At 41.6% G+C, this 27,908-nt stretch overlaps 1 protein-coding gene across 13 annotated transcripts in view; it reads left to right on the top strand.

Annotated features, from left to right (window-relative positions):
- Positions 1-27,908, top strand: part of DCX (doublecortin) — a 366,408-nt gene that overhangs the window by 311,629 nt on the left and 26,871 nt on the right. For 7 of the 13 annotated variants that reach the window (XM_070605123.1, XM_008542893.2, XM_070605130.1 and 4 more), the window contains 2 exons: positions 17,965-18,067; positions 20,068-20,205. In XM_070605123.1, coding sequence (XP_070461224.1) covers positions 17,965-18,067; positions 20,068-20,205 — 241 coding nt within the window. The remainder of the gene's footprint in view (positions 1-17,964; positions 18,068-20,067; positions 20,206-27,908) is intronic. The other 6 variants (XM_070605127.1, XM_070605129.1, XM_070605128.1 and 3 more) reach the window with 1 other exon arrangement.

Genomic DNA, 27,908 nt, shown 5'->3' with positions numbered 1-27,908 from the left:
ATTAACCAGACAAGCAGTTGGACACTAGGAAATAAGCTTCTTATTGGGGTTAAAGCAAGGCCAAAGGTCAAAAACTAAATAGCAAAGGGCAACAGTAACAGCAACAATACCACCCTGGAAAATGAGCTAAATTCTGCCTTAGCCCAGAAGCCCACTGAAATGGAGCTGATTCTAGGAAGTGGCCAGCCTGAGATCCATAGTTGGGAGCAAGGAAGCCATCTTCACAGGTTAGGAGTGGAGACTGTGCTGGTCATAGCAAAGGAAATATCTTGACAGTTGAGAAATGCCCTAGTGCAGGGTTTCACAACCCTGGCACTATTGACATTTTGGTCCAGATAGTTCCTTGTTTTGTGTTGCGCAGTTCTGTGCATTGGAGAACATTTGGCAGCATCTCTGGCCTCTACCCACTAGATGTCAGTAGCAGCACCCACTCAAGTTGTGGCGAAAATATCTCCAGATATTGTCCAATGTCCTTTGGGGAGTTAGGGAGAGGCAAAGTGGCCCAAGATTGAGAACCACTGCTCCAGAAGCTATGGATTATGAAAGTTTACTGGTCTTCAGCCCTCTAGGGTTCACTGGCTTCTAAATTACCTTCAGTGCAGGAAATCTAAGGCAGGTGCAGACATCTGCAGTCCCATCCTTCCTAAATGTTCTTTCACTTCTAGTGCCCGGCTCATCTCTTCCATTAGGCAGTATTGCGGTTTCTAAGAACATGGAACCCTCAGAATTTTCCTCAAATCCTACTTAACTGCAAATTCAAGGGTAGATCTGCTCATGGCTTTCATTCTTGATTTACATGCAAATTGGGACAAATGTGAAAATACTTTTTACTTTTTGCAATTGAGTTCTAAAAGACATGTTAGGTTTCTGTTTTCTTATTATTGACCTCGAACTCTCATTTCTTCATTTCCATATCTTTCCTGCTTTCATTCAACCATATCCTTTGCAATGAAAGTATATAGCTGATGAGATAGGACACGCAGAGGTCAGAAACAAAGAAGAAGAGAGGATAGGGAACTTTGACTAGGGCCATTTGTCAAGAACTAGGTCTGAAAATCTCTGCTCTAGAAATTACTTGCAAAGAATATTGTACCCACTTATCTGTCTTCCAACTTAGCCTGTTTTCATACCACACATCATACTGACCCTTTCTTAAAAATGTAAGGAAGAAATCTATGCACTTTTGCCCTCATTTTCGCCCTTGTGGTTGATTTTTATGTCTGTCAGAAGTAGAAGTCCTCTGAATGCTTGTTAGAATAGCTTTGTGGACTGAAACATGATGTGGATGAGAGAGGAGAATATAGTGAAAATGGCCCTGGACGAGGAGTCCAAATCCAAGTTCTAGTCTCTGCTTTCTTCTGTATAGACATTTGATCTCGCAAATCACCTTACCCTGGTGAACCTCAGTTTCCTCATGTGCAAAATAGGACTAGCTCTTTGCCTACATGGTAACTACATGTTTCAGATGAGACAATGGAGTGAAAGCAGCATGAAATATGCAAAAATTATATTATTGTTATTGCTTAATTGCAGTTCACACCTCTTCACTTATTCTTGCCCAAATGTCACAGTGTCCACTGGATAGTTGCCATATTCAAGGCTGTAAGAACAGTCCTTTCTCTTGCCTGCAGTGACAGACCTACTCTCCAGACCTTCCTCTCCAGATCAACTCTCTATTTTCTACCCTATTCCATCCTGCTCTGTGCCCTGGGAGTATGACCGATATCAACAGGCTCCACTGTCTTCTGGATTCCAGTTGTGTCTGGCCAGTGGGGAGCACTGGTAGGGAGGATAAGAGTGAGGTTAGGCTATTTATTCCCTGGCACCCTGCCTGAGGGGTTCCTGGACATCCCTTGACTGAAGGTTACAGCTCCTATTACGGAGCTCTTTTCATATAATTTTCATGCTCTCTCCCCACTCTGAGATCTGGTAACTGTTATCTCACCTCTCTTTTTCAGGCCTAAGAGTGGTAATGGACTCCACTAATACTAGTCCTGGAATACTTCAGTATCCCCTGTGGTTTCTTTTATTTTAAATTATTTTATTGAGGTCAAATTGGCTTATAATACTGTGTACAATTCAGTCATACATTATTATATTTCAGTTTTCTGTATAGACTGCTTCGTGTTCACCACCAATAGACTAGTTTTTATTTGTTACCGTACATATGTGCCCTTTTACCCCTTTCACCCTCCCCACACAGGTAACCACCAATATGTTCTGCTTATCTATGTGTTTGTTTGTTTGTTTATCTTCCACATATGAGTGAAATCATACAGTATTTGTCGTTCTCTGTCTGACTTATTTCACTTAGCCCAGTACCCTCAAGGTCCACCCATGTTGTCTCAAATGGCACAATTTTGTCTTCTTTGTACCTGTCCATACTTTTGTAATCAATCCCCTTTATTGAACTCTACTCAATTTATCCACTCTGAGTGTGTCATGTGTTTCATACTGGGACCCTGACTGCTATACCCACCAAATCTCTTTCTTCTTCCCTGACCTTTACTTTGTAGTAAAATATATGCTTATAAAGGAGGAGACATTATGTAAGAAAATGCAATAGGTTTATGGCCATTAGTATTCTGTCCAGTTATATTGAGAGTCAGCTCCTAAGCCTATCTCAGAACATCTATAATTGAGATATATGTTCCTAAACAATTGGGTAGTCCATGCTCTTTGTCCTATTCCCCAACCAACCATTGAGGGACATTTAGAGGCCATGACTCTCATGCCTACCCTCTCCCACAAAGTTCATATCCTTGCTAAATTCCAGCAACCTGGGAGGCAACTGTCTGATGTACACTACAGTCTCTGGTTTGCTGTAAATCAGTTTGCACCCCTTTGCTTCCCTTGGTCTCACTTTGCAGAAAATGAGCTTACATCCTTTTGCTTCCCTTGGACTTGAGTCTCAGGAAGCCTGGGAAGGGGGTACAGTTAAGCCTCTGGGATTCCACGACAGCTGCCAGCATTCTGGCCCTGGTGTCTCTTCTCATTAACTGTGTCCAACCTGGAATGTTTCATAGACTGTCAGAGCTAGAAGAGACCTCAGAAATCAACTAGTCCAGAGGTTCTTAGCTTAGGATGTATAGATGGGCTTCAGGGAAATCCTTAAACCCCCTAAATTATATGGAAAATTAGCTATCTATGTGCACATATACATTTTTTTGTGGGGAGAAGGTCCATAGCTTTCATCAAATTCTCAAAAAGGCTTGTGACACAAAAATACATAGACCTCAAAAGGCTCTCAGCCAGCACCCATACCTTACAGAAGACTAAACTGAGGCCCAGAGAGAAAGCAACTTATCCAAATTCCACAGTAAGTCAGTGGCAGGGTTTAACCTAGAATCAAGGTAGCTGTTGACTTCCGTTTTTTTTTTTTTTTTTTAACAAAGCTTTCCTTTCTCTACTGAATTCCAAAGCGATACTCCCACTATACTTTGTGCATAGCAGACATCAGATAACTGTTAAACGCAACTGGTAACTGCAATGGGCCCTACAAGCACACACTCTTATTTTAATTAACCCTGCTAAACAGAATCTGGAGTTGCGTGGGGCTCAGGGCCAACCTTCGAGCTTAGTGGTGCCAAGGGATCAAGCAGGGTTTTTCCACCCCAGTTCTCTCTGATGAATGGAGTTCTGTCTCGTCCCTCTTTCTCTGAGCCAACTTTTCCCCAGGGCCCTGTGAGGGGCAGGTGTTGGTCCTGGGCATGGACTCAGCAGCCCAACTCCAGCGCCTCTGCAGCTGTTCTCATCCCTGTGAGGCCCCCAGTGGGAGCTGACACAGAGACTCTTGGAAAATGGCAAAGAAAGGCTAAGGAAAAAACACTCTTGAGCAGTGAGGGATTGCCAGGCTTCCAGGGGAGCTGGCGCTGCCTAGCTCAGGTTATTAAATCACAACTAGCTCTTGGTAAAATATGGTAGAAAATCTTATTCCTTCCCACCTCTTCTTCTATGCCTCTCTTTCCCAGGTCACAAGTATTTTCACACTACCCAGAGTCCCCTACTGTATTTCCTTACCCTGGTCTCCTCATCTAGGAAATAAGCACCTTTGCTGTATAACTTAGGTACCCAGTGTGTCAGAGTTAAAGAAGCAGTTTTGCGTTCTAGTATCAGCTCTGTAACTAACTAGCAATGTGTTCTTATACAAGTCATTTAACCTTGATGGGCTTTCATGCTTCATTTATAGAAAATGGGGCTAATGAACCAAATGAGGTAATGGAAGTGAGATCACCTGACGAACACAAAACAACAAAAGCTATGTGGGGTCATTATGATCTTTCACCATTCAAAGATCAATTATTTTAAAGGTTGAAAAGAATCACTTTGATGGCCAATGGCCCAACTGAGATCTGGCTGCCTAGATTTCCTAGATTTTAGTCTCACTGGGTTTTCTGGGGGAAATTCTAGAATGGCCTGGGAAGGAGAGTCACTGTAGGCTGTGAGTCTAGGAAGACCAGTGGAAGAAATCAGTTGACAGAAACATGATCTATTCCTGAGTTTCTTGTGATACTTTACATCCTAGAGACCTAGAGAAGAGCTTCCAGGGAACAGCCACTCTTCACCTTCACTTCTTCACTCTTCAGACAAGGAAGAAGAGAGACCCAATCAGCTCTAGTGCTAGAGGTTCAGAGTAAGTTAGCTTCAATAAGACTTACCATAGGAAAAGGTAGACTAACTTTCAGAAGGGCAGAGAATTCCTAGAAGGTAGCACAAGATAGTGAGAACAGAATATCAATCCCTCCCTCCACAATCAGCCAGTCAACACTGTTTGTTAAGGCCCTGGAATGGGTCACGTGCTGAAGCTAAGCACCATGAGGCAAGACAAAAGAAATCAGAGACATAGTGCCATCAAAAAATGAATGCTTTGAGCCAGCCCTGATGGCCTAGTGGTTAAAGTGCAGCATGCTCTGCTTCATTGGCCTAGGTTCAGTTCTCAGGTACAGGACTACACCACTTGTCTGTCAGTAGCCATGCTGTGGTGGCAGTTCACATAGAAGAACCAGAAGAACTTACAACTATACACAACTATGTACTGGGGCTTGGGGGGCAAGGAGGAAGAAAAAAAGAGGAAGATTGGCAAAAATGTTAGCTTAGGGCAAATCTTCCCCTGCACAAAACAAGAAAGAAAGAAAGAAAGAAATGGATGCTTTGATGGATGAAAGAGGGAGAAAGGGAAAAACTTTTCTCCCTTGGGGCAACTAAGGTGCTTAAAGAAATGGTCTTTTCTGGGGGAGGGGGTTGACACTGTACTGTTTTTATGCAAATAATTGGAAAACGAATAGATCCAGAATTTAGCATGGAAGTCACTCTTTATCTTTTATGACTATCCTCCAAGACACAGTGCAGAGGACAGCCATCACTAGTAGTCTAGAATAACCTTATCATACTGTAATATCCTTAATTATGGAACTAAGATTTGAATATTATGGTTCTTAGATTCTTCTTATTCTTGCTATTACAGATGATAATATTTTTAAAATATTTGGCCTTCTACACTTGAACTTAGTGTGGATACAGTGGTGAACAAGACAAATGAGAGCTCTACTCTCTTGGTGCTTATATGGCAGGAGTGGTGGTTCTGGTTTAGATAGGGAGACAAGGGAGATCTCTCTGAATAGGTGAAATTTAACTTCTGCTTCTGCAATATGGCAGATTAAGTATTCTAAAAAACTTCCCTGCTACAATACAACTAAATCCTGAGCAAATTATAACAAACTTGTCTTTTACATTTTTTTTAACAGCTTTATTGATAAACAATTCACCCATTTGAAGTCTATAATCCAATGGTTTTTGGCATATTACATTATTAGTGTTTTGTTTGTTTGTTTGTTTTTGAGGAAGATTAGCCCTGAGCTAACTGCTGCCAGTCCTCCTCTTTTTGCTGAGGAAGACTGGCCCTGAGCTAACATCCATGCCCATCTTCCTCTACTTTATATGTGGGACGCCTGTCACAGCATGGCTTGCTGAGCGGTGCCATGTCCGCACCCTGGATCCGACCTGGCAAACCCTGGGCCGCCATAGCAGAACGTGTGCACTTAACCACTGCACCACGGGGCCAGCCCCCCATTATTAGTGTTTTTAAAATATAACACAAAAATTTTCATTTTAACCATTTTATATGTGCAATTCAGTTACATTAATTATTCACAATGTTGTTCAACCATCACTATTACCTAGTTTGAGAACATTTTCATCACCCTACACAGAAACTCTGTAAACTGTTAAGCAATAACTCCCCAATTCCCCTTTCCCCTAGCCTCTGGTAACCTGTCATCTACTTTGTGTCTCAATGATTTTATCTATTCTAGATATTTCATATAAGAGGAATCATACAATACTTGTCCTTTTGTGCTTGGTTTTTTCACTTAGCAAAGTGTTTTCAAAGTCCAGGTTGCATGTATCAGAACTGCATTCCTTTTATGGTTGAATTGTGTGAATGCAATGAAGACAATATGACTCCATTGTATGTATAGACCACATTTTGTTTATCCATTCATCTGTTGATGGACAGTTAGTTTGCTTCTACCTTTGGGCTAATAATGATAATAATTATGATGATTAAATTATTAATTAATTAATTATTGATTTTAGTTAATAATTAAATTTTTATGATAATTTTGAATAATGCTGTAATGAACATTGCATACAAGTATCTATTTGAGTCCCTGCTTTCAATTCTTTTGTGTCTATATCTAAAAGTAGAATTGCTGGGTCTTATGGTGTGATATTGTGATTTATAATAAAAAATATATATTTGGTCTTTGTCCCCATTTCTGGCACAGAGCTCCTGAAATCCTTGGGATTTCCTTAGTGAGGAGAGGGATAAGGTGTCCTTTGTTGTGTTAATTAGGTGACTTTTGGAAAGCACCTAAGGATGGAAACAGGTTGCCAGGAGAATCAACCATGTGATTAGAGTTAAGAGCGTTGGAACTTTCAGTACCACCCTCAGGCCTAAGGGGAGGGGAGAGGAGCTGGAGATTGAATGGATCGCCAATGGCCAATGGTTTAATCAATCGTGCCTATGTAATGAAGCCTCCATAAAAACTCAAAAGGAGAGGGTTTGGAGAGCTTCTGGATTGGTGAACACGTGGAGATTTGGGGAGAGTGATGCACTCAGAGAGGGCATGGAAGCTCCTTGCCCTTTCCCTATACATCTCTTCCATCCAGCTGTTCTTGAGTTGTATCCTTTTATAATAAAGCAGTAATCTAGTGAATAAATGGGTTTCCTGAGTTCTGTGAGCTGCTCTAACAAATTTATTGAACCCAAGGAGAAGGTCATGGGAACCTCTGATTTATAGCTAGCCACTCAGAAATACAGGTGATAACCTGGACTTACGATTAACATCTGAAGTGGAGGGGTAGGGGTGGAACTGAGCCCTTAACCTGTGGGATCTGACGCTACCTCCAGGTAGATAGTATCAGAATTGAATTCAATTGTAGGACACCCTGTTGTTGTCTGAGAATTGCTTGGACAGACCTACACATTGGAATTGGTGAGCAGAACCTTTTAGTTGGTGTCAGTGAAGTGGAATTTGCTAGAACAGCCCTGGCTCATGGAAACATGTGATTTGGGAAGAGAAAGGATGAAGGGGTGGGAGATGAGGAACCTTTGATTCTGGAGTGGCCACGTAGTCACCCATGATGTGGAACAGCAGCTGTGCTGCACTCAGTTACTAAAGGTAAGAGTCACCAGTGGAGTTTAGAGATGGATCTAACTCCTAGAGAGTTCGTCCACTGGATGCATAAGGAAATGTAAATTAATAAGAGAAAGGCAAAATATTCAATCTCTTGGTTATTTTTATCTATAATAGATAAACTAAAAGATAATAGTGTGTCAGACCTTGATGCTATACCAAACAGATTTCAGTGAGTCTGAGCTTTGGCCACTATCTTGAGACCTGCCCCCCAAAGTAAAAATAGCACAGGGACAACAGAAAATACCTTCAAGACCCATGGTCACCAAAAAGTTAGTCAATGTGGTGGGAGGGCAAAACCAAGGAACTACTGAAACAATGAGTATAGTGTGAAGGAAAGGTTTCATTTTGTAGATCAATATCATTGGCTTCCTGAGGACCTTTACTGAAATGGGTTGTGAGACTAAGCAACTTGGGGCCTGTGTCTTTGGTTTTGAATGTTGTAGAGTGGAAGAGTGTGTTTGCGTTAATACAGGACCCACAGCTCACTATGGAACAACATGAATAGCTATATGTGATCCAGACATACAGGAGGTTATTCCCCAGGAAACAGCTAGCCTGGTGGTCTGGATAAAAGCCAAAGTAAGGCCTGTTTATCCTGAGAAGGGGGACTGTCCATCTCCTTCTAATGCCATGTGGAACACCCTAGATGAAGCAGCTGATATGCTTCATATGAAAGCCATGTGGGACTGGCTTTATGATTGTTACCAAGCAAAGACTCACCTGATGTACATAAAGAGCCAATTATTACGGCATCAGCCTTTGGGAAAAGAAAAATAGCTCTATTTGCAAGATTGATCTGCAAGAAGACAGGAGGCACATGCTCTCAGATTTGTCTCCCTGATCCAGGATTTGGGGCAAAATTTATGGGATGAAGGGCAGGGTGGTCTGAAGTGTGGAGACAGATGATTGGCGTTAAGGGGAAGTGAGGTAATTGATGATCTGCACAACCATAGTCAAGCCCTCATCGCTTTTCATAGGACGCATGTTCACAAAATGGTGGTGTTGGCATGATCTGAGGGTAGAGTTTTCAGCCCTTTGACATAAAAAGGGTCACTTATTGGGCATTTGCACAGGCCCAGTTAATTGATTGGTGGTCTCAACTGGCCTGAACTGGACAAGGGGTCTCAGTTCCTGAAAAACAACTCTTAATTACTCTATTGATAAGATGAAGTCAGTTTGGACTGGTCCTAGAGGGACCATGGTTAAGTGATGCCCAGGATATTCACTTGCTGAATATGCCTGTTACCCAAGTCATGGTAAGTGCTATGGTTAAGGGGGCCCTTTACACATGGGCACCCCATGTAACCTTACTGCTGCAAAACCAAGGGACAGTTCGGGAAGCCTTACCGAATTTGCTCTCTCAGCTTCCCCTTATGGGTTTTACAGATGCTGATAAGAAATATTAGGTTAATTAACAAGGGAATGGGGAGAGGTCAAGAGGAAAGTCAAGGGACTCTTTCCAACAAAGTGGAAATTTTAAAACAGTTATTGAGAAATAAGTAAGTAAATCAAGTATTGACAAGAGCGAAACAGAGAGGAAACAGAAGGGATAGTTACAGGACTCGCCACAGAAGGGTGGAAATCTTTAGTTGGTTACTAAGAACTGAGATGAGTAAAATGGACATTGATGGCCTTCAAAGGTTTTCATACAGCACTACCAAAGTTTGGAAAGGCTAAAGGGTCCCCCAACATTAAGGGACTCCAAGCAAGTCTGCTCTATTTACCCAAATTTCTTAGGAATTTAACCTCTGATTTATAGCCCATAGGTCGGAAGTACAGGTAACAACCTGGACTTGTGACTGGCATCTTAAGTCCAAGGAGGGGAGTCACAGGAACCTCCAATCTGTAGCCAATTTGTCAGAGGTACAAGGAACAAGTTGGACTTGTGACTGGCATCTGAGGAGGGGGCAGTCTTGTATGATGAATGCTTGTAGGATAACCTGTGGGATCTGAGCCTATCTCCGGATAGATAATGTCAGAATTGAGTTGAATTGTAGGACACCCTGGTGATGTTGGAGCATTGCTTTATTGGCGGTGTGGAGAAATCCCACCCTCACCCCCACATGTTGAAATTGAATCCAGGAACCCAAGTAGATGGTAATTCTAGGTTTAGCTTTTTCAGAAACTTGCAACAAGCATTTTTAAGTGCTTTTCTAAGCTTGCAGAAAAGAAAGGCAGGAGAGGGAAGACGAACCAGAAGTTGAAACCAGAGCAGCAAGCAGTATGTAAAAGCTTGAACTTCCCTGGAGGCAAAACCCCAGCATTTTGGATATTAACAGAAATGCAGGGCACACAAGGTCCTTAAAAAGTGAGAGATCTGAAGCCGCCGGCTTCACATTACGCTAGGACTCTTAAAAGGGGATACACTAGAAACCTACCTGTAAATGTATTTTTCTCTGTCATGACTCCAGATGGGAAACAAAATAAACACGGGCACTGCTTTTACTGCTTATGTAGCTGCTGCTGCTGCAAGTATTCCCTTGAGAGTTTGCAACCCAAAGCTTTCTCTAACACAGGTCTGGAGTTCAAATTTATACTACCTGTGTCACAAGGGAACTACAGCTGAGAAAAGGTGGCCCCACATGTGAGTACCCCCTGGCACCTGGCAGAAGCAAATTCACGTCTTTTTGGGAGGAAAGCCCTAACATGGAACCCTCAGGATTCCCAAAGATTTAGTTCAACTATATATGAGCTCACATTAAAAAAAAATTATCAAACACACAAGGAAACAAGCCACCATAAGGGAAAGTTAGCATAAACAAGAGACTTGGATTCCTAAGGACTTCAGATATTAGAATATCAAATACAGGACATAAAATAACTTAAACGGATTGTTTACAGAAACAAAACATGTAATCAAAATAGGATAAGAAAAAGAAACTATTAGCTATGACCAGGCAAATTTGGGTAAAAAATGAAGAATTCCTAAAAATTAAAATTATAATCATTGAAATTTGAAGCTCAATGAGTGGGTTAAACAGCAAATTCAACACATCTGAAGAGAGAGAGAGTGAACTGGCAGATTTGAAGATATTTTCCAGAATGTAGCACCAAGAGATAAGAAGATGGAAAATATAAAGGTGAGGTTGAGACACAGAAGATAGAATGGAAAAATCTAACATGTGCCTAATTTTAAAATGACCCCAGAAGAAAGGCCTGAGATGTAACAAGAAATGGTGAGAAAATAAACTACTAAATACGTAGATAAATCTAGACAATATTGACTATATAACATAAAATAATAATAACTAATTTGTGGGGTTAAATAAAAGAATTAAAATTCTAAGCAACAATGGCATGTAAGTTGAGGGTCGCTCAGACTTAAATATGTGATGCTTTAGATTTGATTGTGAAGAGGCACCTAGCCCTGTGAATATCTGGGAAGAGTACCTTCTAGGTAGAGAGAGCTGCAAGAGTGAAGGCCCCAAAGCAGGAAAGGTCTTGATGTGTTTGAGCAGCAGAAAGAGGGCCAGTGTGACTAGAGCGAGCTAGCAAACGTGGTATAAGAGATTGGATAATACAGAGCCAAGATAAAAAGTTCAGATTTTATTCTATCTGTTATGGGCAGGCTTTGGAGAATTTTAAGCAGAGGAGTGATATGCCTGATGAAAACAGTAAAGTACTACTCTGACTGCAGTATGGAGAACAGTATGAGTGACTGTGAAGAGGGTGGTGGGAGTGTGCTGCCAAGAGTGGACATTTAGAGACCGGTTATGTTACTACTGTATTATATCTTAGACTGGGACACTGACAATGGAGAAGGAAATATGTGACTTCTTGTAAAAGATGGCTCCCAGGTTTCTGGTTTGCACAATTATGGGAATTGTGGTACCATTTATGGAGATGAGGAAAGCTGGAGGGAAGTAGGATTTGGAAAGGGAGAAATAAGAGTTTAGTTGTGGGCATATTAAATTTGGGATGCCTATCAGATAACCAAGTGGAGCTATCAAGCAGGCAGTTGAATATATGAGTCTAGACTTCAGGGATAACAAGGGCCTGGAGATAGCAATGCGTGTGTCATCAGTATGTAGATAGTATGTAAAGCCTTGGGACTGGATATGATCACCTAGTAAATAAATGTAAATGAAAAGGAGAGGTCTGAGAACTGAGCACTGAGGCTGTCAAATGTTGAGCAGTCTGGAAGAGGAAGACAATCCAGCAAAGGAGATTGAGGTAGGAGGAAATCCAGGGGGCTGTGGTGTCCCAGAAGCCAAGAGGGGCAAGTATTTAAGGAGGATGCTGAGCTTACATCCAGTGTTGCTGAGAGGTTAAGATGAAGCCAGAGAAGTGACCATGAGATTTGACAACATGGAAATCACTGTTGACCTTGACAAGAGCAGCCTTGCTGGAGTGAAGGGGATGGAAGCCTGACTGGATTGGGTTGAGAGAAGAATTGGAGGTGTGGAAGAGAACATAAGATACTATAAATGTGGAAGTGTTTTAAAAACAGTAAAAATATTTTACAAATGCAAGTGGCATTGCTATTATTTCACCAGAGATTTTAGGGAAGTTTAAGACATTGAATAAAGAGTGCTGTGCCAATAGAGGCACTGCAAGACCAAGGAGCTGTTTGCCCAGGCAAAAGTGTCATGAAAAATCCACAAGTAAGACTTCAAGATAACTCCAGGAAAACAAGTTTGATAAGAAAGCCAGGGTTGTCTCAGAAACATTGTCTCAGCTCACCGAGCCAGCCCTGTGCCAACCTCCAACTGGAGCCCATCCAGGGCTGGCAGGCAGGAAATATTCCAGAATGAGAGTAGCAGTAGTTTGGAAAAAGCCTCATCCGTAATACTTACTGAATCTTTCATTAACTCATTTCGTGAAGCTTGCCAGCCACTCTCTGTGGGCAGGGCACACTGTTGGCAAGACTAGGAAATCAGTGTGGTTTGTCTTCCTTGCCACAAGGTTCCCTCTTCTTCACCACTGGGGTCACTCCTCTCCCCATAGACACTCTCTGCCCTTCTCTTCACCCTGAATTCCACCAGCAGGCAGTTGTATGTTTTGTCTGTGCAGAAGGCTGGCAGATGGGTCTGGGCAATTATGCTCTGGAGAGTTAGAATCCCTGTGACTATAGTTGACAAGATGCAGTTCTTTTTTCTCGGGCTATTTTAAAAAGGCATGTTCCTGCTTCTCTACTTTTATTTATGCAGTTACCCAGCATACCCTTTACTCCTATCTCCATCAACCTATATCCCACACATCCTTCAAGACTCAGATTTTGTGTCATCTCTGTGCAGTCTTCCCCAGTTCTCATGCTTAGAATTATTCTCTTTGTCTTCTGCACTCCCCTTGCTCCTTGGGCCTCTATAATAGTGCTAACAACAGTCTGCCTTATATTCTAACTATTGAAGACAGGGGCCTTTTATTGTACGTTTCTGTATCTCTCACATGGTTCCTTTGCCATAGTTAAGTGCTTAATGAATGAATATTAGTGGAATTGAACTTAAAATATTTTGCATGTTGAAAGTGAATCTCATAGATGTACAAGCAAGACCTAACTTCCCAAGATAACATTTCTTTCTGAGCAATTAGTGAAATGTAGAATCTACCAGCAGCAGGCACGTACAAGAACTAACTGCCAGCATCTGTAATATATGGATGGAGAATCTAATCAAGCTGAAATGAAGTTGCAGAGTGAATTTGCCATTTGCAGCTAATAGACTCAAACTGCTCCCACATACGGATCCGTTGTCTCCATTTCCCCATTTGTACTGTGACATTTAAGACACTGGATGGCCCAGGTGATCTATTGTTCATGCTAACGCAAGACCAAGCCAGCTTCGCTTCCCCCAATACCTGCTTTTTTTTTAAAGGAAGAACATTGAGTTAATGGTTCAATGTTAATGTGAGTTGATTTTATTGATTTTGTGCTGGCAGTTGATTAATTACAATGACAAGTGTCATGCTTTTGTGTTCTTACCTCTGATTTAAATACCCAAGTGTGACTCATACAAAAGCTGATGTCAGCAAGACCCTTGATCTCAGAGGATGCTGTAAGTGGTATCTTAATTATTATTTTTCCACTTCTGTTGCCACCTTGTGACACAAATTTTATCTCAAAAAACAAACTTGCAAAATTGTACATTTGCAACGTAAGCTAAGGTGGAATTTGTGTCACGTTACCTCCGTGGAATTTTAAAAAGCAGGTGTGAGTGTGAGTTTCATTTGGAAATTATTTCTTAACTCCATTCTTCTCTTCCTTCTCTTCCTTTTATTTTTTTTTGGTTCTCCTCCTTTTTTTTCTTCTTCCTTGTTCTTCTTTTTCTCCTTGTCCTCCTTCTCTACTGCACACTGTTGCCAGTTATAGTAATGAATAGAAGTTTTCTTGTCCATAGACTAAAACATGATCCATAAAGATGCTTTCCTTTTTCAATCCAGTAAAATGTTCTAATGCATATCAGGCATTGATTAGGACAAGTGGGGACTCTCCTGTCTAGGCTATATACAAGCCTTTGAAGTCAGGACTTTAGGAAGGCATGTTCTCTCAGGTAATTGAATTGTTTTGTCCTGAATTGAATCAAGACACGTGAGTGCTAGTCTCAACTCTGCCGTGAGCCATTTGTTCATCCTTGGGCCACTTTGATTCTCTGGGTTTTGGGTTCCTCATATTTAAGACGGATAGCTTTCTATTTTCCCAAATCTGTAACAAAAGAGGGAGGGCTATTGTGTTTCAATATCCAAGGCATTTGGGAAAGCTGGGTATCCACATGTGCAATGTGAATTTGTCTACATTTGGGAACCAGTAAAATGTAGGGTGGGATCACACGAGAAACCTGATGCTGAACAGCTGGATTGCAAAATGAATGTTTGAAGCCAGCCACACCATTGTGAGTTTGTCAGAAGCATAGGGAGCTTTGCCTTTCTTAGAAGTTCCCCAAAGGAGAGGTTATCCAAAGGCTTTTCCTAAAGCCTGGGTGGAGGCAGAGAGGCTTGGGGTTGGAGAAGGGTAGGTCATTGTAACAGCAACCCCCAAAGCAATTTGTGAAGGTTTTCTTGTCCTACAATAGGATATCATGGCATGGCACTGCGATGGCTGCTTTTGAACTTTTGGGTTTTCTTCTAGGGAAGCAATTTCCACCAATATCTCCAAAATGAGTGGTGCCTTTTGGGGAAGAGTTGCTATTTGAAGTATTTGCTGAATTCTTTTTATGGCTACTAGTTGGTTGAAGTTTTCTATTTCTTTTTGAGCTAATTTCATTGTTTAGGTTTTCCTTTGAAAATCATGTATTTCATCTAAGTTTTCAAACTAGTTAGCATAGTTATGCAAAGAATAACTTCTGAATCCACAGTCATTGTTCCTTTCTTCTTCCTGAATTTGTGTATTTGTGTTACCTTTCAGAACTTTTGAATGCTAGTTCCTGTTGTCTGCCATGATTGATATCTTCTTTCTTCTTCCTACTTTTCTGCCTTTGTATATTCTTACAAAGCCTCCTTCTTATTTTCTTTACATTCGGTTGAGGCAAAAATAGCTCTGGCTAAATTCTCACTATATGATAGGCACTCTACCAGGAACCATAGTGAGATATATATAGGGAGAGATAAACTTGGTCTTTATATTTAGGAAACCTGTGATCTAATGGAAAGGACTAAGTGAGTACTCATGAAAATATAGGCAGGTCTTGAAACAAAGTGTTAAATCCCAGAGTCCATTAGTGGAGGGACACCCAAGGGCGAGGCTTCCCTCACTCATGACCAAAACTAAAGGCAGTCAATCAGGGTCAGGGGCAGCCTTGAACACAAGGGCATGGCAGAGATCTTTAGGGTGAAGGAGGTATCGGGGGTAAACAATTTAGAGACGCACAATGTTTCAAAGTTAGGGGCTACAGATTTTATTGAGTCAAGATCCAAGATGTCGGTGTGAGTCTGCAGCAGGGTTCAAAGGCATATAGCCTCTGTTATTGGATCTGCTACCAAAACAACATGCAGGATGCTTATTGAACTAACAGTGACAGCCAGTCACTAGGTCACTTGGATATGCTGCTAATGGCACCTAAAGATACTCCTACCCTAGCGCTCATGACACTACATGGAAATGCTCTGTTTCCATGTATCTGACTCCATCAGATTGTGAGCTCCATGAAGTCATGGCCTAAGTCTTGTTCATCTTTGTCTCCCCAGTGCCTGAACTATATGTAAGTGCTTTGTATTACTGAGCGGCCAAAAGCAAAATCTTTGGAGTCAGATAGATCTGCATTTGTTTTGGCTTCGTTGCTTACCACCTGAGTAATTTACTTATTGTCTCTGGGTCTCAGTTTTCTCATCTGTGAAATAGTGATGACAATGCTGCCAACTTCTAGGATTTGTTGTGAGAGTAAAATGAGATGACATATTTGGAAGTAATTAGCAGAGTGCCTGTCACAGAGCAAGCATTCAATTAGTGGTAGCTCTGACTGTTGTTACATGATTGTGGAGTGAATGGATGATGGATGAGTGGGCTGAAGAAGGATGTTGGCCTATTTGATGAGGTCGGGACAAAGGGCTGGGAAGAGACTTAATAGGAGTGACTCTGGTACTCCTGCAAGTCTCCCTCTCTTCTCTTGGCATCTCTCTTTTTTTTTTTTTTTTTTTTGAGGGAGATCACCCCTGAGCTAACATCTGCTGCCAATCCTCCTCTTTTTGCTGAGGAAGACTGGCCCTGAGCTAACATCCGTGCCCATCTTCCTCTACTTTATATGTGAGACGCCTACCACAGCATGGCTTGTCAAGCGGTGCCATGTCCGCACCCAGGATCCGAACCGGCGAACCCCGGGCCGCCAAAGCGGAACGTGCGCACTTAACCGTTGTGCCACCAGGCCGGCCCTCTTGGCATCTCTTAGATGATGGGCAGGCTGAGACAACAGAGATAATCTTTATGTATCTCTTGCTTTGTATAAGGCTTACAATCATGTTGGCTGGGGGAACAGGATTGAATAGACTCTGGGTGGGGGGTGTTATTAATATAAACATTTTTCAAATGTAACATATTGCTCCCTGCACCCAGCAAGCTGTTGTTAGTTTGTGAGCACTGTGCCTTTGGAAAGCCATTGCTGGCAGCTTGAATGGGTAGCTTAGAACAATTAGAAGCTTTGAACACTTTCAAGCTAAGGATTGGAATAAGAATGTTTTGACTCTATGGTTTCTCCTGGGGTTTCCCTAATGTGCTGGACTAATAATCAAATGTAATTAGGAAAGCTGAGAAGTGGGGAGACTGCAAGGACCAGCATACTTTCCCAGGGACCCTCATTTCTTTGTGCAGAAAAGGAGTTAGGGAGACTGTCTCTCTATTGTGGAGAAGCAGGAATGCAGAGGGCACTAGAGGGCGGGAAGGATCCTGGGAACATGGCTTCACCAGCAGAGCCTCAAGCTTATGGGGACCCGTTGCTCTTGATTAAGTTTTAAGTGCTTAAGATAGTTTTCCCCTCCTGTTCTTCAGGGAGGAATGGTATTCTGGGCCACTACCAGGTTCTTAGTCTATTTTTACCAAAAGTCCAATTTTTGTGAGTCCAAAGCAGTTAAGAACTGGTATCCTTCTTTCAAAACTCATGAAAATGAAGAGAGAAACTTCCATGTCTCAGTTAGCTACAGATTCTATCCACCGCATGCTGCAGATCTTTCTTATCTGCCTTGGCCTACACCCCTGGCCCCAGAGTTGGACTAGGAGCGCTCTGTCTTTGAGGTTCTGAGAAAAGGTGACATTTGGAGGGCCATCTGCTGCTGACTTTTATTCGGAGGGGGGCATTCCATTTGTACATGGTCTGGAAGTTACTCTTTTTTGAAATTAAAAAGAAAATTTTTTTAAACTTTTTAAACTTTAAAAAAAAAATTTTTTTAGAGATTTTATTTTTCCTTTTTCTCCCCAAAACCCCCCAGTACATAGTTGCATATTTTTAGTTGTGGGTCCTTCTAGTTGTGGCATGTGGGACGCCGCCTCAGCATGGCCTGATGAGCGGTACCGTGTCCACGCCCAGGATCCTAACCGGTGAAACCCTGGGCTGCCAAAGCGGAGCGTGCGAACTTAACCACTCGGCCACAGGGCTGGCCCCTCGAAATTACTCTTGATGCAATGGAAGCAAGACTATCACATATGAAACATGGCACTCAGTATATCTTTACTCACTAGAAGCCATGGTGCAGACTATGAGCCTGGTATTTTGAGAAAAAGGAGATCCTTGGGGGCTAGAAGTGATGGCCCATATGTGAAGCTTTTTGCCCCTGCCAACATGGTGTGAAGTTCGTTGTCACAAGACCATCAAGTGTCCATCCAATGTTTCTGCTTTCTCTGTAGGTAACCTGTCTCCATGATTTCTTTGGTGATGACGATGTGTTTATTGCCTGTGGTCCTGAAAAATTTCGCTATGCACAGGATGACTTTTCTCTGGATGAAAATGGTAAGCTCAACCACTGAATTTTATTGCTCCATTGTTCTCCCTCCTTCCATCCCTTAGGATTTCCTTGGGTTCATATGGCCTGATGAACATCCATACATGGTCCCTCAGGGGCAAATATTGTTAGTCCTTCTCCTTTATATTTGTATACATGAGTCAATAAGTGAAAGGTTGATTGGATGTCCCAGAAGCCCAGCCTTCAAACTCAATAAAACACGCTATCTTCCCCAATAGTGACCATATATCTTGAACCACATATTTTGTCAAATGGCTGACACGCACAATCAGACCATAGGAAGAACATTTGGAGTCAGAACTTGGACATTGTATGTATATGTTTTTTCTAGTCAACATCCTCCAGCTATTTGGCCCATGTTGATGGTTCCATTTTAGAAAGATTTTCCACTGTGTTCTTAGTTCAAACATTTTCCTTTTTCCCACCTTCTGGTTTGCTGCCTCATTCCCCCTGCTTTGTGACTCAAGATTCGAGAGGATTGTTAATCTCAGGAAAAAGGTGAACATCTGTCCAACTCCCTTTGCTTGAGTCCAAGCTCCACATGTAAGTTAATGGTGAATTAGTTCACATAGCAACAGGATTAGGATATGATCCTGATGGAAAAACACATTCAAAACATATTTCCCAATTATGAGGAGTAAAGTTTGAGAAAAACAAACTGAGTTGTACTAACACAGACTTTACAAACAACTCAAGTGACAAGGACCCTGAAAGAGGTGGCATTTCTGCAGTGGTCACTATGAGAACAGGCAAATGACGATGAAGTAGCTAGACAAATCCCAGGCTATGTCCAATTTCCTATAGCTTCTATATCTCCAGCTCTGGACAGTGATCACTGAAGTTCATCAACCAAAACAAGGAAAACAAACAAAAAGAAGCTTTCAGCTTACCTCTGTTTCCTAAAAGACTCAATTTGCCAGAAAAGATTCCCAGAAATAAGATTCTGGAAAAAAGATACCAGAAAAGATATATCAATGTATCTTTAAATAGGAGGTGTCCCAAAAAAAAGGACTCCTTTTACTTAGCAGTTTGGTTCCACTTTGAGCATCACAGCACAAGGTTGAGAAAACTACAGGGGAAAGAGCACTAGACTGGGACCCAGGTGGCTTGGCTGCTAGTCCTTGTTCTGCATTTTCTTGCTTTGTGGCCCTAAGCAAGAGGCTTAAGCTCTTTGTATTCTCATCAGCAAAATGAGTATAATAATCCTCCTAATATATTAGCATAACCAGGGCCCCAAATTACCATGGTAGGGATGCTGAGTGACCTGAATAGAAAGGGTACTCCAAATGGGTCAGTCTGGGGTTGGGGCAAGTAGTAGAAACATTTGGCAGACTCTCTTACACACCCACGAGCTTTCTATAAGTTCTGAGTGGCAGTCACTGCTGGCCCATATTTTCATTAAACCAGCATAGGGGATTATGATACTGTGCATTGAAAGATGAAAACTTTATAAATGCAAGTCGTGGTGGTGGTATTCGTAGTGCTTATTTATAAAATGACATGACATCCATAATATGCCTATTGTAATGCAGAGCATGTAATGAACAATAAATGGTAGCTCCCTCTCCCTTGTTTAAATTACTCATGAATGTTTCATCTGTGTGGCTGCAGCCTCTGAGCTGTCAATCTCTTCTCCAAGGAAATTAATTAATTATGGCAACAGGTGCTATTCTGAGACATGGCTGGGTTTTCCAAAAATAATTGAGTTGACTATGTAATTACCTACCTGACCTGCTTTTCAATTCCTTCCCTTGTTTCCATAATCCAGGTATTTAACCACCTGGCTCAGCCCAGGTGACTTTTGAAAGTTTCTCCCATGCCTTGCTCTCCAGAGCCATTGTTCCTACAAACAATAAGGGCTACCTTGTAGTCCTCAGCTATTAGGTGCTTTGGTCTGTGATGGTTATTCCAGTTTCCAGAGACTGGTAATATACTGAGCCTCAGTTCTCCCCTGGCTCTAGTAAGCTGTCTTTGCCTTTTCCACCAGAATGCCGAGTCATGAAGGGAAACTCATCAGCCACAGCTGGCCCAAAGGCATCCCCAACACCTCAGAAGAGTTCAGCCAAGAGCCCTGGCCCCATGCGCCGGAGCAAGTCTCCTGCTGACTCAGGTAACGACCAAGACGGTGAGTGCTCTTCTCCTAACTGTGCACGCTGACTTCATTTACAGAGGCCAATACCCTCTGCATGCAGAGGAATGAGTTCCTCATGAACACCATTGTGTCTCCATGACACCAATTCTATCAATTCATGGATTAAACAGTCAAACTTGTTTGGAGTCATGGAGACATATTCACAACCTTGATTCAACTCACATGGATGCAGACCAGAAACCTGGCCTATTTGCCATGCTTGCTGTAATGCCTGTTGTCGTGGTTGTCTTCATTGTCATCTTCAACATCATCCAGCAAAAGCATAGTTAATGAAATAATCAAGCCAAACAAATTTGAAATAGAAGATCGGGATCAAAAACAAGAATGTAAAAAAATGCTACGCAAAATTGTCAACGTAGTTGATGCACTTGAGCTTCAAATTTCACTTTAAACTTTTTAGAAGTCAAAACAAAAAGAGAAACAAAATAAATTGCATCATTCTCAAAATAAGAAAAGAAAGTGTAGGGCAGGTTCTGAAAGGAAACAAAGAGATTTGTCATATAGGATTTTATTTAATGGATAGTGAGTGATCTAAAAAATGTGGTTTATGGATCACCGCCAACCTATGAGCTATTTATCAGTCTGTGACGAGATTAGGTGCCTGTGCCGAATGTAAATCATGCCACTGAGCGAACCATTTTCTTCAGCTGACTCTTTTTTCATAGAATGTTTTTATTGATGAAGGCAGCAGTCTGTTGGTTTATGTTCTGGTGCAAGATCTTGCACCCACAGTTTGAGTGGTGCTGATCTAAAAGGCAAGAGTCCAAGTTGAGAAGCCTAGTAGCCTCATGCACTGACAATTTGAGTTCTTCATGATAAGGAAATTAGATGGTCCAGGAAACTTACACATTTGTCTTCCCAAGGCTCCGGGTTCATTGTGACAATTCTTCTAGCCTGAGAGCCTTGGGGCAGTGAGCACAAGCACCCTTTCTCTCCCCTTCAATTTGAGGCAGCTTGAACAGCCAATTGGCTTTGAAATGCCTCTGGCCTAGAAAAATAGCCTGTCCTGCTGTCCTCACATTGCCAGGAGCACATGCATATCACCAGCCATGTCTTTATTCTCAGGCAGAAGGAACTAAACTGTGAGGAGGCAGCTCAGGCTTTTCATACTTCCATGTCTTTGCACACCCTGTTCCCTCACACCTGGAATGCCATCCCTCTAACCCACCACTCTTCTTTGCTTGAAAAACTCCTATTCATCCTTCAATACTTCAAATAGAAATAGTTGTTTTGGTCTGGAATATCATAGCATGTTATTCACATCTCTGGGATAATATTCACCACACTGTGTTGTAAAGTATGTATTTACCTGTCTACTTCCCCAACTAAATACTGGGCCCCTCAAGGGCAAGATGTCATGTTCATTTTTGTATCCTCAGTGCCGAGCACAGTGCTTGGGTCCTAGTTGATGCTCAAATAATGCTTGTGAATGAATAGATGCATAAGAGCACCAATTTTACCCAGCGTGGTGCTAGAGACCCAGTAAGCATTTAGGTAACTTTTGCTGAAGGAATAAAAATGCATGTGTTTGGTGACATTTTGGTTAAGTGTACAGAACAGCACATGAATCTATCTAAGCAAATTCATATTGCTCAAACTACAAAGGCCTAGATTTTAACACTGGGATTGAGAATGAAATTGGTTGTACAGATTCTAAGCAGGGCCTTGGAAAAAAAACGGACTGTAAACATTTCATCAAGATTCATAAAGTCTGGCAATAATCACTTAGTTAATCACTTTTCAGAAATATCATTGGCAATTTCTGGGATTTCTAACCTGTATTACTTATCTCTTGCTATGAAACAAATTACTCCAAAACTTAGTATCTGGTCTTTTTTTTCTTAAGGTTGGCATCTGAGCTAACAACTGCTACCAATCTTTTCTTTTTTCCTGCTTTATCTCCCGAAATCCACCTCCCCCCGTTCATAGTTGTATATCTTAGTTGCAGAACCTTCTAGTTGTGGCATGTGGGACACCACCTCAACGCGGCCTAACGAGTGGTGCCATGTCCATGCCCAGGATCCAAACCAGCAAAACCCTGGGCTGCCGCAGCAAAGTGCACAGACTTAACCACTCAGCCATGGGGCCAGCCCCAAAACTTAGTATCTTAAAACAACAAACATTTACTATCTCACAGTTTCTATGAGTCAGGAATTTGGAGTGGCTTAGCTGGGTGGTTCTGTCTGGCTCAGGATCTCTCACGTAGTTGAGGTCAAGGTATTGGTCGGGGTTGCAGTCATCTGAAGGCTTAACTAAGACTGTAGAATCTACTTCAAAGATGGTTGTTGGCAGCATCTTCCCCCAGACAGTGATTCAAGAGAGTGAACAAGGAAGAAGATGTAGTGCCTTTTGTGATTTAGTCTCTAAAGCCACATACTGTCACTTCTGTTCTAGTCTACTCATTAGAAGCAGTCACTAAGTCCAGCCCACATTCAAGGGAGGGGAATCCGGCTCCACCTCTTGAAGAGATGAGTATAAAAAAATTTATGAACCTATTTTTAAACCACCACATAAACCATGAGTTAGAAATGCTGATGTGGCAGCAGCTTGAAGTAAATACGTTCTCTTTGCAGTCTGTATGCAATTGAATTACCCAGCACACATGACACAACCACCTGTAATTAAACACAGTTTAAACATATGTCAAATTATTGATCTCCAGCATGCTACCTACAGAAATTCCCTCCTACAAAATATGCACCTCACTGATTCTAAGATATTAGAGACAGACAGGAATGCATTAGGATTCAATGAATATTTGTCAAGTTGAAAGGAGTTATAATAGATCCCAATCCATGCTTAGGCAGACAAGATCTGCTTTTGCTCCTCCAGAACTCCCTTGCTAAAGAGAAGGCATGAGGATGTACTTCATACACACAAGATAAACAGCGTAATCAATTTGAGAGGGGACAAGGGAACTTTACTTGGCAAGTAGCAGAATTACAAACAGCCCCTCTTCTACCAGCACAAAATCTAAAGTGGTGTTCTCAGCAGAGAGAGTATAAATCTTCATTTCAGATAGTTCATGAACATAAATGACGCCAAACTCTAGCTAGCCTTTGTGGCAATTTCCAGAATGTTTGAGCTCATCTCAGATGATGTGTCTAGAGCCTCCACATGATTTCAGCCTCAAAGTGTAAAAGGATCCATGTAACATAACCTTGCCCATTCCATGGCAGTTTAGAGCCAAGTCCAGGGCATCTACTCAGTGAACATTCCACAGGGGCAAAACTGATGTTGGTCAAAATAGTACTTTAGGTAAGGCTTGAATTTGACATACCCATTTTCCCCTTCCTACCTCCGCCTCATTCAGTACCATTCCAAGCTGGGAGGGGGATGGCGATAGGATCTAGAAAAGGAGAGGGAGACATCTCTCTAGGAAGGCCCAGCTACACCACTTCCCAGCTTTGTGACTTGAGACGAGTTTCTTGTCTTCTCCAAGACTTGATTCTTGATTTCCATTTTGGATAAGACAGAATTTGTATGTCTATAGATACAAATAATTTTCCATTGTTATCAGTTGTTTCCAACTTACAGAGTTGTACAATAGTTTTCACAGAATCAGAATCAGATAACCAGAAGGATGAGCTACAGATGATGCATAGTTTTGTATTAGCATAAATTTCCCCTTATGCACATTAAGAAGAAAAATTATTTCATAAGGTGTCAAGGTTTTTCTGAGCTGTTAGCAGGGGACATATGCAAGTTAATATACATTTAGCCACAGAATAATGGTGTTGGTTGGGGCTGAAATTCTTTGTTCTTTTCTAGGACATGGTAGTACCACCCTGTTTCCATCCTGTGTTAGTCTGTCTTGATTCTGAGACTTGTGGATGGATTCACATTCCTTCATTCAACCTGAGTAACTAAAGGTTGTGGAAGATAAGGCCATTTCCAGGGAATTTTAACTACCTTCCTTTGAAGGTAAATGAAAGCCGAAAACGTTCCTCTTTAGTAGGGACTCAAACCAAATGAAACATTGGCTCAGTTCAGATTCAGTTAAAGGAATGTTTTGAGGTTCTAATTCATTAGAAAATATATAGGTTTGATTCTGGTTTGAACAAGTTTGCTAGATTTTCAAATACGTATATTCGGTCCAATTCACCGTTCAATTAATATGTGGGTTCAGTTTGACTTGAGGTTTAGTAAATTGATGCTATTTGGTCTGTAATTTGCGTCATAATTTGATTCTTTATTCCTTAGTTCTTAAGTTGTCTCTTTCCTGTTCTGCCCACGAATAAATCAAAATTCTTCTACTTTATTCCCTTCGAGTTCAGTCCCCACTCCTGCCAATATTGAGTTTGCCCCAAATGGAATGTCTGTTGCTAGGTTCTAAACTCAAGTTAAGGAAGGATTTGGTTGTCTATATAATATTGCTATAAGGAGGTCTCATTATCGCCGGGCAGAGCTGATGAACTCTTAGAATCCACGTCCCATTAGCCATGTCTATCTTTAAAGAAGGCCGAGGGACTATGGCAAATAGATAAAATCTGAGCCCAGAAGGCTCCTATGGGATGTTTGAAGAAAGCTTGTGCAGTGCCCCATTTTGGTTGACCCCGGACTTGCCATCTTCATGGGCAAAAGTAAGCCTGGCTTCAGAACTAAAGGGAGACATTTCTAGTGTGTCTCTCTCTGTTTCCATTTCAGCCATTAATGTATTAATTTTTCCCTTTGTGCAACTACCCCCAGTTGAAATGAATTGAGTTGAATTAAAAGGACAAAGTAGCTATTTGCTGGGAAGGAATCTTTTCCTTTTCTTTCTTTCTTGTTTTTCTTTAAGTAGCCTCCAAGGAAGCTAATTACCCACCCTGGTAGTCTGAGAGAATTGTAATATGACAATTAGTTTGCTGTTCTTCAACAGTAAGTCATTGTTGTAGCAACCCTATAGTCCCCACCCTCCTTCCCCCAAACTATGTGCACCTATTCCTGACAGTCAAATCTTCCCTGTGCCCAAACTCCCCAGAAAGAATGGCTTCTCTGCCAAAATACACAACCTTTGAAAGGGGAGGTCAAGGGACAGGAAACAGCAGGCTGAGGGTGTCCATGGGAGAATTGTATCCAGGAATCCTGCTCTTCTGAACCAAACGGGCTGCTTTGGGTTGCCTAAGAAGGAGGGACATAGTTGTTCTGATCTTTCTGAATGTGAGTGTCTAGACTAGCTCTGTCCAATGGAAATATAATGCAAGCCACAAATGCGAGCTTTGCAAGTAATTTTAGATTTTCTAGTAGCCGCAGTTAAAAAATTCAAAGAAACAGGTGAAATTAGTTTTGATGTAATATTTTAATTTTATTCAGTATATCCAAAATATTCTCATTTCAATATGTAATCAATATAAGAATTGTTAAGGAGATATTTTACATTCTTTGAAATTGGGTTATATTTTACACTTACAACACATCTCAGTTCTGACTAGCCACTCTTCAAATGTTCAATAGCCACATATAACTAGTGGCTACTGTATTAGATAGCACAATACTTTTCTTATCCATCTAAGAGAGGTTCAAGATAATGATATTTTACATGAATTAAATGCTCTGCACTTTGCAAAATATTTCCAAATTCATCACCTCAGTTGTCACTCATAATAGCACCACGAATTAGGTTGGGAGAGGATAATTACCCAGTTGTGTTTTGTTTGATTGGGGAACTAAGATATAAAGAGGTTCAGTATCTTGTGGTCTTTCCAATGCCACACAACTGTTTAGTACTCAAGAGCCAGAGCCTAGCTCTCCTGACTTCCAGGCAGGCAATCCCTGCAGTGTCCTTGAGGCAACATGTGGAAGCTCCAGAGTGGTGAATAGAAAGGTCCCTGTTGGACAGTCCTTGCTTCTTTGCTTCCTTCCACCTTCCCCCACCTCCAGGCAAGGGAGGTGGGGAGGCAGAGGGGTGGGGTGGTATCTGTGTCATTCACTTTGTGCTGCATAAAGCACAGCCGTGAGTAATTAGGATCCTTTGTTTCCAATGCCCAATCCTACACATTCCATCACCTCCCCTACTGTCACTCCAAGGGGAACTGGTGCCCTTGGCAAAGCTATCAGAAGAGAAAAACTTCCCTTGCCACCACCCCTCCCAATGATTCTGATTCTTTCTAAAACCATAGTTTAAGTGGAAGCACTGGCCTATCTAAGGCAACTTTCCTGTTGTCATTGGAGAACCACTCAGAGAAATGGTTGGGGCAAACAATATAATGGGGGCGACTGAGCACTCCACAGGGTTGGTGGTTTTGACCCATATCCCTGGAATAGGAGTCCCGGCCGCCTGCCGCAGCCTGGGACTTATGTTCAAATACAATTGAATCTCCAAAGCTTTGGTGGAGTACCTAGTATGCCACCAAATGCCAGGTACTATGAGGAAAAGGAATGACAAGATGAATTTCCTGTCACTAAGAAGCTTATGATTTATTTGGGGAACCAGTACTCATATAAATTTAACAAAAGAATTTTATTTGTAAATATGTATGTAGTTCTTATTATGTGCCAAGCAACTGTTCTAATCACTTACAGGTATTAGCTAATTTAATCTTTACAACGACTTTATGAAGTGGGTACTATTATCCCCATTTTGCAGATGAAGAAACTAGAGCATACAAAGGTTAAGTGACCTGCTGAAGATCACACAGCTAGTAAGTGGTAGAGCTGGGATGCGAACCCAGGCAATCTGGCTCCACAGTCCACAATTTAACCTTTGCACTGTGGTGCTAAATAAGAGTTAATGGCAGTGGTTTCTTTAAATGCTAAGTGAATGAGAGATACAAGCAGTAAGTGCTACTGGAAGTATTGGAGTTCATGGGAAAGAGAACTCATCAGGGTCTAGGGTGCTAAGGGAAGCCTTCCTGGAAGATCTAGGGTGTGAAGGAGGGTTATATTTCACCTGATAAGGAAATGGCTATTTCTGGCAGGGGGAAAAACATGAACAAAAGAGCAGAGATGGAGATGAATATAGCACATCAGGGTACAGGGAGGCAGCTGTTAAATCTACATCTCCATTAGATTGGTGGTTACCATAGGGGAAGGCGGGGAGGGCAAAACGGGTGATTAGGCTTACTTGTGTGGTGATGCACTATAATTAGTTTTTTGGTGGTGAATATGATGTAATCTACACAGAATTCGAAATATATTACGATGTACATCTGAAAGCTATATAATGTTATAATCCAAAGTTACTGCAATTAAAAAAAAATCTCAAAAAACCAAAATCTACATCTCCAGCCCCAATCTTCCTTCTGGATGTCAATCCCATGAATGCCTACCAGACAATCATGCTTATATATGCCAAATACAGTGTGTCTAAAAATCAAAAACACTTCCTCCCCCAACTCCCTGTCTGACAATAGAATCAATTCTCTTCTATTGCCCAGGCCCAACATCTTGGCATTATCTTTGACTCTTTCCCAATTTTTAATCCTTCATGTCCACCATATCCTGCTGTTTTTCTTGTTGAACCTTTGAAACATCTCCACCTTACTCACACAGAAGTCTCTTTCTTTCCCTCATCACCTGATGCTTAGATTACTCCACAGATTCCTAAGTGGTATCTCTGCTTCAAATCTCTGTGCTCTTACACATCTGGTGTGATGTCATCACATTTCTCTTCCTAAAACACCATTTCCATTGTGTTAGTCCTCTGCTCCAAAACCTTCAATGGTTCCACGTTGCATTCATTGACTGCCTCCTGC

This window comes from Equus przewalskii, chromosome X, assembly GCF_037783145.1.
Source record: "Equus przewalskii isolate Varuska chromosome X, EquPr2, whole genome shotgun sequence".
Taxonomy (NCBI): domain Eukaryota; kingdom Metazoa; phylum Chordata; class Mammalia; order Perissodactyla; family Equidae; genus Equus; species Equus przewalskii.
The sequence above is the reverse complement of the archived record's forward strand: the minus strand, read 5'-3'. Positions and strand labels throughout refer to the sequence as shown.